Here is a 15,452-nt window from a genome sequence, read left to right on the forward strand (position 1 = left end):
TCAGAGGGTAAAAAAATCAGTCTAACGTTTTCCTGCTTGCTGCTGTATTTCAGAGTAGGGTGTGTTGTCTTACAACAAGCTCAGAGCATATTGTAGAATAGTCCAGCAGGAATTGTTGATGGCTATTCTATCTGTGTGGGAGGAAGGCCGTGTTAGGCTTTTGGAGTGTTGCTGTAGGGAGAAAAGGAGTTTATTTCATCATCTGCAGCAGTCTGCCATACAGATGGGAATATCTCACATGAATTGAAAGGCTGCTTTGAACAGATAGCTGTAAATGTTACTGGCATGTGCATCTTTGAGTCTTGGTGTTGTTTATATACAAAGAAAAAAAAAGCCTCAGAAAATTGTTGTGGCTCGCTCTCTGGAACTGGAGCAGCCAATGTAACAGAAGCCTGCCGGTTGTACCCAGCAACCAAGATGCAATCAATTTTATTGCAGTTATTTCTGTCTGAAAAGCAAAGGCTCTGGTAACCCTTCTGCATACTAAGATTGACAACACATGAGTAGGAAAAATGCAGTGGGCTTTGCCTCTGAAAGGTTCTGGGCAGAGTAAAAGTTAGGTCTGGTGTGTTATCAACGAGTGACACAGTTATTTATTTATTTTTTTTTTTTTGTGTCTGCACATTTCTTTCCTGGCACCTCTGCTGATCATGGTCTTGAGTGGACTGTGTCTAACGATTGTCAGGTGGAGCTTTTTGTAATGTTTTTCCCATGTCCAAAAATACCCCCCTGAATTGTGACCACTCAGCTTTTCTTTTAGTGAGGATAGATCATTTGTGTCGTGTTAATCTTAAGTCAACTACATCTTCACATTGCAAAAAGGCACAATTGCATGAAGTAATGGTCTTGCTGCTTTCCTTACTGGCACGTCATATAAATGCATATAGATACTCTTTAGATAGTTTTATTATAAAGTGATGATCTTTGAACTGATATTTTTACTTAGTAGCTGCTAACACTTTGAGGCAGTAAATATTTTTCATGTATATTTTTAATTGTTTCTGTCGTGTGTCACTTTTTTTTTTTTTTAATGTTGATCGTAATTACAGTTGGTTGGGCAGGGAAGTTTCTTTATCTTAAAGTGTCAGGTTCTGTGTCAGCTTGGCTGTAATGATAAGTTATACAGTATTGAAAGAAGGTTTGTACAGTCCGTGGGCATGTAATTCCTCATGCACAAGTGTTACATGAGTAAAATGCTGTTATATTATGCTATAATGTTATGCAACTCTGTAATTTGCAGTGTTTGCTGAAGTGCTCGGATGCTTCTATGTGACAGAAAGCATAGCCTTTAAAGCATGAAATTGGTATTCTTGGTTTTGTGCAGGGTAAAGGAGCCTCTCTTACAAAGAATAAATGTTTGAAATAGTGTGCTCTTCAAGGAAAAACTGCCCCAGGTTTTGGCAAGGAAGTCTGACTTAGAGTGCTAAAAAGTAACAAGAGGGATGGTAACAACTAGACCAAGAGGTAGGGGTGAGTCTTAGGCAACTTGCAAGGTTCTTCACAGACTTTTGTATACTTACATACAATTAAGTATACAGCAAGTCCTCTTTTACCACAGAGTTAGCAAAAAAAGTATTTGCAAACTCCTGTCAAGCTGCCATGTTACTGTCCGCCTTTACTCATATAGTTGATTCTTAATCACTTTCCTGCTTTTTCCCTGGTCTTTTCAGATCCCTGTACTGCAGTGTCAGGGTGCTCCTAAAGTCCTGGCTGGCCTACAGTCCTGCTGCCTTCTCTTCTAGCCCTGGTGTGAGGAAAAGAAAACAGGATGGGTAATGCCCTTCTTGCCACTGACTAGGTAGGGCCTCTGCACGTTCACACCACTCTAACAACTCTTCATTGCCTCTGCATACCCTCTGAGTTCAGAACACCGAATAACAGATGGGGACAGTGTTTTGAGCAGATAACATGACTGAGAACACCTGTTTTCAGGAGCGTAGGTGTAGGGGGGTGTAAGCAGTGCCCTTCTTTTTTCCTGAGCAAAACTTCATTAAGCATTCTTGCCTTGCTTCAAGTACGTTGTTGTTGTGACATGCTGATGGTGTGTCCTCAACTCGTGCATTTATTGCACCTGAATCAATGCAGTTCTTAGTGGTGGAGAAGAATGCTTCTAAGAGCCCGAAAACTTGCTTTAATCTTAGTCATGCTACCTTTTTTCTTGGTGTAAATTAAAAAAGGAAGAAAGAGTAATTTGTCATCACCTGTTGTACAAGCAGTTGTCATTTTTTTTTCTGTTTATGAGTCTCCCTTATTACCAGTATTTTAGCTTAATAGCCTTAGTTATTGTGGATTGTCTAAACTCTGTCCAGTGTCGTTAAAGCAGAGAATAGCGTGTTTTGAGAAAATCAAGCTCGCCGACACCAAACCCCGGGTATTTTTAGGGCCACTGCTTCACAACCTCCCCGCCACGTTTTACACAAGCGTCTTTAGCCACGTGCTGAGGTGACCGTGGCGCTGTGAGGGAGGTTTGTGGTGGCGGTGCCCCGGCCGCGCTCTGCCCCCTCAGCGCCTGGCGGGGCCGGGCCGGGCCGGGCCGCGTTGTTCCGAGCTGGGGGGGGGCAACGGGCGCTGTGAGGTCACGGCGCCCCGCCCCTTCCTCCCGCGTCCCCCCCGCGGCGGGGCCGGCAGCGCTCCGCCCGCCCGCCCGCTGCTGCCCCGCGGGTGCCGGCGGCGGGGGGCGGTCGCCCCGTGCGCGGAGCGGAGCGGAGCGGGGCCGAGGGCGCGGGGCGGGGATCGCAGCACGGAGGCGGAGCTGGGCGGCGGCCAGGGGCGGGCAGGGGCCGGCTCCCCCGCCTCGGCTTCCCCGCGGCTGCCCCGCAGCCTTCCCCCGCGGGCCGCCCCCCGCAGCCGGGCCGGGCAGGGCATGGCCGCCGCGCACGTCTCCGCCGCGCCCGCCCAGCGCCGCGGCTGGGGAGCACGGAGCCGGCCCGGCCCCGCGGAGAGCGAGCGCGGGGAGGCCGCGGAGCAGAGCGGCGACTGGCGGCAGCCCGAGCCCGAGCCGGAGGCGGCCGAGAGGCGGCGGGCGGCGGCGGTGGAAGCCCCGGCGCCCAAGGAGAACGCGTGGACGAGGCGCAGGGCGGCGCGGGACGGCGGGGACACGGACACGGCCGAGACCGCCGGGCTGCGGGACCCAGGTGCGGCGCCCTGCGAGCGGCGGGGCGGCCCCGGGGCCCTGCTCGCCTGCCCCGGCTGCTGCTCGCCCGGCAGGGCCGGGCCGGGCCGGGCCGGGAGGGAGGGAGCGAGCGAGCGGTTGCCGCAGGCCGCGGGGCGGGCAACGGGCAGCTGCCGAGCGGCGGCCCCGTGCGGCCGGGCTGGCTCCTGGGAGCTCTGCGGGGTCCTGCGGGCTCCCTCGCCTTGTGCGCTTTGGTTCTGTGCTTTCTCTGGGTGTTTTTTCTCTACCGTGCAGCCCCTCTGTTGGGTCCGCCGCTGGGTTTCGCTTTTCACGCGGTGCGGGTTGCGGAGGCTCGGCGCGGCAGCACATGGAGGGGCTTTGCCGGCGCTGAGGATTCAAAGCGCTTATGCGGAGCGAGGGTAGCCAGGGTGTAATTTTCTGGTGGCCTTTAATCACCGCCACATGTGAGGTAAAGCTGCTTGAGAGGCTCCGTACCGACTAAGCAGGCAGATCGCAGACCTGACTTGAAATTGCCGGGCTCTGTGCTTAGGCCACTGCAGCGTTCCTCGAAGTTAGCAGCTTCTTGGAGTATTGTTCTTGGCTAGAAGCAAGCCGGCAACCTCAAAACCCATACTTCAGCATGTGTTTCCCGAGAATCTCGGTCTCTGCACTTGCTCCTGAAGGCACCTGACAAACCTTCCTGTGTTCCGACAGTCGCTTTTATCCTTAAATTAACCGTGTGCTTCCTTCACAAAGACAAGTATGGCCTTTTATGGTTTCAAGTATGCAGATCATGCAAGCAGACAAAAGGGTTCTCCAGACCACAGGTTCTTTATTTAGCCGAAGATCAAACCTTTTGGCAACACGTACAGTCACCTTTATCATCTTGACTGTTTTGTTTGTGTGTACTGACGCGCTCATAAATACCGACTTACGCGTAGCTTCTACAATCCAGCTTGCCGGGCAGCAGCTTGCAGTCTTGTCCATACATGAAAGAGAGCTTGTCACTCCTTTGGGTTGCTGGGGCAGTAACAATAATAATACACCAGAAGCTTTTTTTGTTATATTAACACCTTGTGGTCCTGCTCAGGCCTCAGCTGAAGACGCTGCTTTTTCTGCAGAGTTTACTACCCAATTTAAGACAAAACACAAAAATAATTATTGAAGAAAGAAGAAGGGAGCAGCAGTGAGTTTATATGCTGTGTACACTATATGCTTATTTTCAGAGAGATTTAATTATTTTTTAAGTGTACAAAAGTTGTGCTTGCTGTTTATGAAATTAACACCTAATTGAGCAGTTGCAGTGGAATACATTTTTCAGTGGCAAGTGTATAATTTAGCAAATTTAGGAGTGGCTGTTGGTTGTAAAGGTGCTGGTAATGGCATCGGTGAAAAAGACACATGGAGCTGTACATTTTGGTTCAGCCAAATGCTCATTCGTCAGGGGAGAATAAGCAGCCGATCTGTCCTGGCTGTTGGAGGACAGGAATGACCACGTGCCTCCACCTCCAGCAGGAGACGTATTTTCAAGCAACTAATTGCACGTTGGCAAAGCAAAATCAGTCGCGTTAGGCCCTTATGAGCGTAGTAGTATGGAAATTAGTCATGTGAAATAATAAGTAGATGAGCAGAAATACTACTGGGATGGAATGTAAAACTGTCCATAAAGGGGGTAATAAAATGGGAAAGAATCTCACATCAAAGTAGCGACCGAATCCTGTTCGACTTGTTGATCTTGGCTTAATTTGTTGAAACTTTACTGACACATGCAAGCGCAGTGTGCTTGGTGATAGCTGCGCTCCTGGGAAGGTTGCTTCCAGTCAGTCCCCTTCAGACTGCCGATACACTGCGACAGCCACCTGTACCAGGGCAGAGCTGCCTCTTCCTTGTGACACCAGCTGCTAAAGTCACCTGAAAGCAAAAAGTATTGGTAAAAGCTTAAAGTCCTTCCTCACCGAAAGAATTCTGTCCAAGCATTGTTACTGCCACCTTTTATTTTTTGGTCTCGGCTATGTAAGTAGGTTTTGATAACGTCACAGCAAACCAAACACCTCGTGTAAACATACTTGATTTTTTTTTTTATGGTGAGTTTGTTGACACGGTTCTGTGTTTTGGGATAAGCCCTTTATTAAACTCCTAAACAGAGTAATTTCAGAATTACACGGCTGCTTCCACCAGTCTCCATTTAATTCATGGAGAAAGTCTGGTAGCAGCATGCAATTGCTAGTGAAATTAATAGGCTTCTGTCTTATCCTGGAGACCTTGAACACAGGCAGCTAGCTTCAGCAATGGCTGTCAGATGATTAAAGGCAGCCCTTGCAGCCTGCCTTCCTTCCCCACCTTCCCCTGTATGCTGAGCTTCGTATATTTCTCTGAGTCTTCACTTCTTCAAGTTGAAACTTGACAATGAAGAGAGGAATGGTTGCGAGGAAGGAGTCCTATGTAATCTTGTAGATAATCATTTTTTTACAAGGTAACAAGATAAGTTGTGTTTTAAATGGAGCCAGGGAAATATGTCCCTACCAAAGCCCTGTAACAACCCACAATTATTCCTGTTTTCCTCGTCTTCCCTTTGAGTCTTGTTTTACCTCAGCCAGCCCTCAGAGCTGGCCTTTGGCAGAAGTCAGTTACCTTTCCTTCATGCGTGTCCGGCATGGAGTTGGTGAAATAATTTCACTCAAAAGTTCTTCCACCTCTTTGATGAAATGCCACCCTTTCAAGGGCGCCCTTTGCAAGCAGGACCCCAAAGGACAAGTTCTTTAGCCTTCATGTGATTTGTGTAGCTGATGTTAGCCTCTAATGAGGCATTAGACAATTATTCAAAAATGGGTCATGAAACTTATGAAAGTATTTCATGAAGCAAAATACATACCTGTGGTTTTGAGCAGTGAAAGTAGCTGTGGTTCCCAGTGTGCTCTGATGCAGCCAGTCAAAGTAGCCGCATGTTCCAGTCTCTTACATTGTGCTCAGTTTGGCCTTCCTCACTGCACTGATTTCAGGACATCAGAGAGCACCCTTCGTCTGGCTGGGATTTTGGTTCCAGAAGTTCAGTGTGGTGCTGTTGAGTAACTGGATTTGCTTCACTCTATTAATAAATGGGTTGTAAAAGCACAGTTTAGTGGAGGTGTACTGTATTATTAGGAATAACGAGTTTAAAATTTTGATTAGTAAATTGGTAAATGATTGGTAAATTGGTAAATGATCTGGTTATCAAATTTTTGGTGTATCTAATGCAGGCACATTGGTAGTTGTCAGGAATTCCCTGTGTGTTTGTTTAGTAACTTTTTTATTATTTTAAAAATTGTAAAAAGGCACAACTTTGACTGCTGTCCCAAGCCAGAAGGGATTAAAGGTGTTCTCTTTCCAAATGGGCTGTCTGTTTTTATAGACCTATAGCAGTGTACAGAACACAGAATATGGAAGTTTGTATGGAAGATTTTCTGGTTGCTGAAGTGGAAATCTGTTAGGAGAGAGAAGCACATCTGGCTGCCCAGAGTCCCAGACGTGACCCTGGCTTGCTGTGCTCTAGCACGTGCTCCTTTTTGACCACAAAACCTTTTGTAGAAATTGAGCCACAGGTTGCAGCTTTCTATGAAGAAGCTAAGAACAAAATAGGATTAGAAGCAAAGCACAAGAAAAATAAAGAGTGTAATGATTAATCAGTCATGTGTTGGGGACTTTTTTTTTCCTATTGATTGTTCAGTGCTTGTTCCATTGGAAAAGTTTCTTATTATAAACATGTGGAAGCCTGCTGCTGAAATAGTTCACTACCTTGGTTAGTTGTTCAAATTGTGCAAAGAAGTCAACTATTGTAGGAAAGGATGTTAGCATAGGTTACTTTTTTTTTTTTTTATTTCTCATAAATCCATGCTCTAGATTTAAACTGTCCTGTACTCCAAGGGATTGTGTTGTCATATTTGCAAGACTGTTATATTTGTTTGTTAAATTAACAGATTGAAGCCTAGCTACCTTGTCTATAAACCGGAATACAACTGGGTGGAAAATGTTCTACAACTTCAACAAACAAGTTCCACTCAAATTTTGAAGAGCCATTCTGCTTCTTGATTGCACCACCTCACCCGCCTCCTGAAGGTTTTCTGGTGTTTATGATAGGGTGTTCCTTTGCTGAGGAGAATGCATGTGCTAAGTAAAAGTAACACTTGAAAGTTGTCTAGAAATCACAAAACATGTTTGTATCAAAATTGGGATGTGTTGTACCTTTTATTATAGGAGGCATCACTTTCAGAAAAAGTTGGCAGTATCTTCCCTGTTCTCCCATCAGAAAAAAAAAAAATCTGACTGGTTATTTCCAGAACTTGAAAACATACGTTTTGAAATGAAGTATTGAATGGAGTACTCTGAAGCAGTATTACTGAAAAAGTAATTTGTCTTGTGCTGGGCAGGACTTTGGTGATGCATCGTTATGTGCAAACTTTGCTTCTCCATCTCTGCACAGCATTCAGTCCCACCTTCCCGTTTCTGCTGCTTGAGGATTGCTGCCTTTTTGGTGGTTCCTAGATTCATCTTTCATTTTTAATAGCTGCATAATAACTGAAATACTGCGGTTGGCATGTTTGCATATCCATGTCTTTTTGCAGAAAATATCTTGTGTTAGGGTGTGGTGTGTTAAGAGACTTGGAAGAATCACTATGAGAAAATGGCTTTGAAAGGTGATTTCGGTTTTCGTGTGTATGGCATCTTCACTGGAGTTCAGTGATTGAAGGGTAATCACAAGCAATTAAACTTGCTCATCCTTGATTTTTTGTTTTGTTTTGTTTTCTTTTCCCCCACCCCTTCAAAGTTCAGCTAAAACCCAGCAAGTGAAGTAGTTGAAGACAGCTGAATCCTTTCATCAGCACAGCTTGCTCTTCCTGAGCTAGTTACCTTGTCTCCTATGACCGAATAAACCATTTAAATACAGTTAGGCTGCAGCTAACAGCAAGTGAAATAGTTTATTTACAGGGGCTTGTTGGATTGTGCTGTGGCAATAAGCTGAAGATCCTGTTTCTGCTATTCAGCACTGCTATGTGATGCTGAAACCGAAGGCCGGGCTAATGTTAGGCATGGAGCTTTTATTTAAGTGCACTCTAGAGTAAGGTTTGCCTGCACAGTGGCTGTAGTCTCTGTCATAACAAACTTTATCAGGGAGGAAACCTTTAAATGATGTGGTGTTTTATTCTTTTACTCTCACCCTTCTTCCCTCTGACCCCTTATCTCCCCTTTCGTACTTCGCACTAAAATCCAACTCCCACGTGACAAGCGCCAGAAAGCCAGTCAGGAAAGGTCAGTTAATCTTGGATTTGAACATGACTCTTGCGGAAGGCCAGAAACTTTGAGGAGCTGCTTGTTAGGGAAGTCTGGCGTGTGGCGGGATCAGCGCTCGGAAAGGGCACTGTCAGCCTGACGGTGTTGTTGCTTCATAGTAATTTTCTTTTCACTGAGCGTGCAAATGCATCTTGTAAGTCTTAGGTTACTACATCCTTGACTTAGATAAGAGAGATTATTGAAAAACAAGTTGGGTCTCATTCTGCTTAGTTCAGATAGCCTCTGCTGCTGTCTGGAATAATATCTCCTGACTAAGATAGCGCATTGATGTTGAGTTGTCTTTTTTAATTCCTTGCTACACCCTCGTGACACACGGAGTAGAAGTTCTGGCAGAGCAGTCCTTCAGTAGCAATTTAAGTAAAACTGCTGTGAGATGGAAAAAGAGCTTCAGGAAGGTAATCGAACAGTAGAGAGAGAAATTTCCATGATGCTCCATGATTACAGCTGTTTTGCCTTATTTTATAGTGGCACTTAGTTTACTAGTGAGTGATAAGTTAGAATTAGGATGATACAGTCACTGTGTGTCTAGAAAACTGGAAGCTCTCCATCTAAAGTCAGTTGAGATTGGAAAACAAGCAAGAAGCATTTGGGGGAATTGTTTTGTCTCTGTTTTAAAAAGCAAATCTTTAGGGGTCCATTTGGTGTGGGGAAACTGCCAGTGACAAATGGGGCAAAACTCTCCCATTGATCAGGGTGCTGCGATACGCTGGATTCAGGTGAGTTGTACGTAGCTGTAGTAACAGAGTTGAGAGTGCCGCATGGAGCAGACGTGAACTTGTGTTTATAGGACTCACGGCATATTCCAGGAAGAGGACTGAGCGAGTTTTCAGAGTCACTGTGGGGCATGAGGGTGGGGTTCCCAGTGTGAAGCTGCGATAAGGAAGATGAGTGAAGTCGCTGGATGCGAGAGAGATAAGGGTTAAGGAGGTGATGGTATCTTCCTATGAAATAATAATCCCCTAGCGATTTCAGTCATGCTCAGTGTTAAAAGCTTGGCTTTTGGTAAAAGACTGAATAAGACTTTTCAAGGAAAGGATGTAACCACTTCTCTATTGGAAAATGTGCCTAGTTCTGTTCTTACTGTCGTGAGAGAAACTGAACGGTGGTTTCATCTGTCTGAATTAATCTCCCAAGAAAAGTTACCTGAGAAAAGTTACCGTTTTTTCCCTGAATTCCCAGCAAAAGTTGGAACATAATTAAATGGGTAGAAAAATAAGAAAACTGGATTTGCATACAGAATGGAAAATTGCACGTGCATTAAAGGATATAGTGCATTTAGACTTTTTTTTTTGCAAATGTAACTCACTGGTCCTAGCTAATTAGGCCCAGTAGTGTTGATATGTGTGTGAGAGAGTTCTTAGCAAGCATTAAGTTAAATCCTTATGGATACTACAGGTTGAATTAAAGGCAGCTCTGTTCAGGAGGAGAATCACTTTTATGAAGTTTAGGTCTTGGCTCAGGAAGGTTCTGAAAATGTGCAAGTATAAACTTTCTTGCAATTGCTTGTATTTTGTTGTGAACAGTTCTCGTAGCTTGTGGAATCTAAGCATTAAAATGTATTATCTTTAATGTATTTTTATAGTCTTTTTTTTTTTTTTTTTTTTTTTACCATTTTTCCTTTTAATGTTTTCCATTCCTTTGACTTGATTATGAGCAATATGGCTAAATTCTTTAGCATTTGCCTGTTTGCTAATAAATGGAAATTGCTAAGAATTCGTCAATACGTAATTGCTTCTAGATTTTTTCATGCTCACATAATGGTAGATTTCATAAATGAATCGTGTTCTAAATTTACCCTCTAATAGGGTATTTTTTTATGTTTTGGGCATCACTTTCTTTGCTAATACTTAGGTTAAAATAACAGTGTTTTGAGACAATCTTGGCATTATAGTTCAAGAAATGCTTAAATACTGTGCTACACTATATTCTATACACCTGTTTTTCAGGATTAGTTACACTTCTGAGTGTGAGTTTTTCAATGTCATGTACTATTTTATGGAAATATTCTTGCAATAATTATGTTCATGAATGATCATTGGCTTCAATACCAAAACCACCAAGAAAAAAAATAAAAGTTCGTTTAGCATACCAGGTATTTGCAAGCTGTTAAGGTATGCTGTATGCTTTTAAGTGCAACCTAATTCTTCACCTGAAAATATTTTTCTTCCTTTTCAGAACTAGAAAATTCCACTAAAGTTATAAAGGCAGCAAAACCCAGGACAAGGAAATACAGCAAGGTGTGTATTTGGCAGAAGAACGTTTAGCTTTGAGTTATTGGACTGGTTGTTTTAGAAGTTGCAGTTAATCTAACCTGTTTATCTTAACTGGCATTTAGTTCTGCTAATAATATGGTAGGAAAAAGAAATAATTTCAGAGAAGTATTTCTGGTTGTAAATATTCACTGTCATAAATGGCTATTATTACTTTAAAAAAAAAAAAAAAGGCAAGGTGTTTTGAAGTTACAACCATAAGTGTTATGTTCTGCCTTGGTTAATTTTGAAGACAGAGTAAAGTCAGAAAAGGACAGGAAATTTAAAATTAGAAGGAAAGCTGAAGTGGTACATATTCAAGGGGATACAGAAAGGCACTCTTGTTTTAGAAAAAAAAGTGATGGGATTATATGAAACGGAAGTGCCTTCAGTGAAACAACACCACTTGAGCACAAGAGATGATAGGTTGGTATCAGAAATCCTATCTGTGTATTATGCTTTATGGTCTGTTACAAATTCATTGTAACGGGAGACATTGAACCCTTCTACTGAAAAAATAAGAAAAAATACAGTTACGCTTTCTTAGACTGTGAAAACACAGTGTTCAAAGGTCTTCCAAAAGCTAAAAAGCTTGTAAAGTGGTAGATGCCTTTAAATTGTGTAGAGAGGTGTGTATAAGACAACATTTAATCTGAACATTGTTTTCTGTGTACTTAAGTCTTAATCTCTGTTAGTTTGTTTTAATAATAGAATGAAGAAAGCTTTGCTTGCTGGGCATCTGTATTTGGCCATGCCCACTTAATACATTCTTAATGAAGGCATTTGTTAGACAGTTGTTAGTACAAGATAGGTAAGATGTGTTGTACCGTGATCTGAATGTAACTGCAATGATTGGTTGTTTCTACAGTTGAACATACTCTGTTTTAAAAAGCTGCTTGTTTTCTGCTGTATTTCTCAATTTTTTAAGAATTGCTGTTTCTGGCAATTTTGTTCAAAGGTGTAGTCTTGCCATCTGAGTTATGACAGACATCTTCCATGTGTTAAATAGGAATAAATTGAAGAAGTAGTATAACCTGTGTATTGTCTTTGCAGACTGGTGACTTCGGTGATATCACAAACTGGCCAACACCAAGTGAAATAGCAAATAATGAAGTAAGTTTTCTTTGTTATCCCCGTTATTGTTTTATTAAAAATCATGTTGGCTGCTGTGATTAATATTATTTCCCTCAGAATGTACTTTGGGTGTTCTCAGGTTTCAGCAGAAGTGCTGTCAATAATTCTGGTCTGTGCTTGACTCTCTGTATTGGTATGAGAATTTCTGAATCCTTCACAAGCTCATGCACACACACATTCTTCTTAGCTTAACTGGTGTGTGTAGACATGTAAATAAAAATGGTGCCGTATTTACTCCACCATTTTCAAGCTTCTATATCCGTTTTCCTCTCCTTTGGAAGTTTGTGAACAGACAAGAAAGAAGGCCAGTATGTATTCTTTGGGACTGTGTAGATGGTGTGTTCCCTTGTGCCTGGTATGCTTTGTGCAAAGTTGCCCTGGGAGTTATCAGAGGAGTGGGGATGGAGTAAGGATATATTTTCCTGTTGACTGTCCTTAGCATCAATTCTATCAAATTTTTACTTTTATCTCAAGTGGTAAGTATATAACATATCTTAGATCTCTTTTATGCTGTATTATTTGAAACAATGAAGTATAGATTATTCTAAGCTATGTGGTACCATTTTTGGTCTTTGCTTTAGTTCTAGCATCATCCTTGTGATGCTAGACTGTTTTCTTGGTGAGGGAAACCAGAAGATTTGTTCATTTGTCCTGTGGGCTTAGTATCTAACATCTTCTCTCTCCCCCGGTTGAGTAAGTTACACCTTGTTGTCGTATCAGCAACAAAACATCCACAGGTGTCTAACAAGGCATTTCATGTGGCAGGTCAAAATTCTAGATATCTGTAGATTTGTCACAGCAGTACATTTTCTTCTAGGTAGAATTTGCTGCTTCTGGTATCTTGTTCTACAGGATCTCAGAGAAGATCTTTGAAACTGTTAGAAGAATCTTCAAAATCTGAATAGATTAGATTCAAATAAATTAACAGTCATTTGGTTGCTGAAATGCCAGTTAAAATATTGTAGTGTGTGTATATACCCCATGGAGGTTTAGGATTTGTGTAAGAGCCTCAAATTGATTTTTCTTTAGTATTTGTAAGCTCTTCCATCACCAATATTCCTGTCAATTGTTGAGATGTTTTAACTGCCACTGCTCACAGGAAGACAGTGGGTGATCAATATCATAAAGGATACATTATATTCTCTACTGGTAATATTCCGGTCCTCACAGAAGGAGAGGATCTACCAAGCCTAGCTCTGATGGATTGAGTAGCATTGAAAGAATTACATTTTAAATCCTTGTAATAATATTTTTAAATGCTAATGTTGATTTATGACCAAGTCTAGAATATGCTTATTTTAGCTTTTTTTTTTTTTTTTTTTTTTTTTGAGGGTGGGAGATATTTAATTTGGTGACTTAGAAAAACATGTACCCATGTCTTCATGCTGTCTGTAATACCACAGTGCTTTAATGTCTACTTGGTTGTGTTTAATTTTGATATGATAAATAACATCTGCACAGTACTAACCAAAGTGGATGAGATCAATACATTAATCACGTTGCAAAAGAATATACTTATATGATATTTTCTGAAATAGTCTGCTTTAAGAGTATTTTTAATGATTTTTTGCTTTACCAGATGGTCTAGATTGTATTGCATAGATGTTAATTAACCTTTTGCTGACTCGGATGTGTGAGAATTTAATCACAGAAATTCATGTAGGGTCTGTTAAACCAAGTAACGTTTATTTTGTACTTAATCTCAGTTGATTTGTCTAAGGGAAGGTTTTGTAGTCAAATTAATTGCGGGATATGGGATAGTACCGCAGTATCTACTATATGTATTCCAGCAAGTTCAAAGCAGTTTCCACAACATAAGAGAATTCTTTTTGTTTGGCAAAAATGTTTGTGAAGTTTAATTTTGCTGTTTTCTGCAAAAATGAAGTTTTACACTATTTGCTGAAAGGCTGTTTATTTTGCCTTCTTTGAAACCTGCTATTTTATGGGATTTCCAAGAAGTGATGATCTGCAGTACGCTGGCACTATTCAGAGGCAAACAGGTCCCAGTAAATGGCGTATTCTGATGTGGAGAAAAAGAACTAGTCATACACTTCCGCATCCTCTGGTCTTTGGTTTATGTTCTGATTTAATGAAACATAATCAGCAGAGTTAAGAAGCTTAGGTTGGATATTAGGAGATTTTTATTTTTTATTTTTTTACTGGAAGGTTTGTGTGACATTGGAATAGGTTGCCCAGTGTCAACTATAAAGTGGTTGAGTCACCATCCCTGGAGGTCTTCAAGAAACATGTAGATGTAGAATTCAGCATGGATTAGTGGTGGACTTTAGTACTAAGTCAGGGGTTGGACTAGATGATCTCAGAGGTCTTTTCCAACGAGAACGATTCCATGATTCTAAGAACCATGGCTCCTTATAGTTTACATGGACACTTGGCATGCTTTTGGGATTGGTAAATCAGAAGGTCACATAGGCAATACATTCAATATTCTGTAAGAACAGCTTTTTAAAGATAATCAGTCTGAACAGTAGGTACTAGTAAAGTAGTGTTTCTTTCCCATGGGATGAATGTCAGTTTTGAGGCAGGGAAACATGATTGTTGTGCGTTCCACAATTGTACATCTTCAGTTTAAAAACCAAAACAGTACTTCTATCCATCTAAATTCTTGTTTATAGTCTTTCCAGACTAGCAGAAAATACAGCTATGTAAAATGAGACTCTGCAAAACACCGTTGTTAAAACTCACCCTCCTGAAGATATTGGGAACAGCTAATAGTAAAGGAATTTCAATACATAAAGGAAACTTGCATGTTTTGCTATTGGTAGCTGTACTGTCAGAAATAATTACCAGTATCTTTTGCAGTGTAAGACTGTAAGTCACAACAAGAAGCCAACAAATAGAAAAGACAAGGAGGAGAAATCTGATCAAAAAGGCAATAATGGAACCAAGGACAACCTGGAGGCAAAGCCAGAAGTTCCAGGAGATAACATCAGCGAAGATGAAAGTCAAACTAATAATCAAAGGAAAAAAGGTTGGTCTAGGTGCTACATGTAAAGCAATAATTCATCTTTGATACAGTTACATTAATTCTAGTTTAATGACTTGAAACTTTGTTTTTCAATTTCCAGGTGATAGCAGGTTATATTGTGTTATATATATGTTAGGAAGCTTAAAACAAGCCTTCTTTTTCAGGTTTTGGAGTGTTCTGTTTAGTTAAGTAGTAATTCTGGGTTCAGTTCATCTCTTAGAGATGTGTGAAGCTCTGACAGAGAATCTCCAGAATACCATGTTCTCATTCCATTACGGTGTCTCACATCTTTATCTACTGAGTAGACAGAACTGTGTTCGTATAACTTCATACATATATGTACATGTATGTATGCATATGCATACTATGCATCTTACTTTAATTTTCATATTTTGCTATTAGAAAAGATTGCTGGAGAATTAAACCAGGTTAGTCATTTCCCCTTGATCCAATCTACTGCATAAAAAATAAGAAACAAACCTCAGTTTGTCTTGGTCAGTAAACTTGAGTGGGGCCAAGGACAGAACTGAGGTAGTTGTATATTTCTACCATCAGATGCTTTATTTCTTGACTCCCTGCTGGAATATTTTCAGATCCTAAATACCTTTGTTGATTAGATTTGTTAATCTTGCAAAGTATGTATTTA

The 15,452-nt window shown here is 41.6% G+C and overlaps 1 protein-coding gene and 1 long non-coding RNA gene across 5 annotated transcripts in view; one reads left to right on the forward strand and one right to left on the reverse strand.

Annotated features, from left to right (window-relative positions):
* Positions 1 to 2,564: 2,564 nt before the first annotated feature.
* The window catches only part of LARP1B (La ribonucleoprotein 1B), a 39,689-nt gene continuing 26,801 nt past the window's right edge, over positions 2,565 to 15,452 (forward strand). The window contains exons 1-4 of one of the 4 annotated variants that reach the window (XM_084519079.1): positions 2,565 to 3,134; positions 10,613 to 10,674; positions 11,740 to 11,799; positions 14,641 to 14,809. In XM_084519079.1, coding sequence (XP_084375205.1) covers positions 2,864 to 3,134; positions 10,613 to 10,674; positions 11,740 to 11,799; positions 14,641 to 14,809 — 562 coding nt within the window. In that variant the 5' untranslated portion in view covers positions 2,565 to 2,863. Of the gene's footprint in view, positions 3,135 to 9,622; positions 9,642 to 10,612; positions 10,675 to 11,739; positions 11,800 to 14,640; positions 14,810 to 15,452 lie in introns of those variants that run through there. The other 3 variants (XM_084519076.1, XM_084519077.1, XM_084519078.1) reach the window with 3 other exon arrangements.
* LOC311436713 lies at positions 4,287 to 9,153 on the reverse strand. Its single transcript, XR_014693042.1, has 2 exons — positions 5,985 to 9,153; positions 4,287 to 5,023 (listed from the first exon to the last, which is right to left on the reverse strand). It is a non-coding gene; the product is annotated as an uncharacterized lncRNA (long non-coding RNA).

This window comes from Aythya ferina (assembly GCF_964211825.1).
Source record: "Aythya ferina genome assembly, chromosome: 4".
NCBI lineage: Eukaryota > Metazoa > Chordata > Aves > Anseriformes > Anatidae > Aythya > Aythya ferina.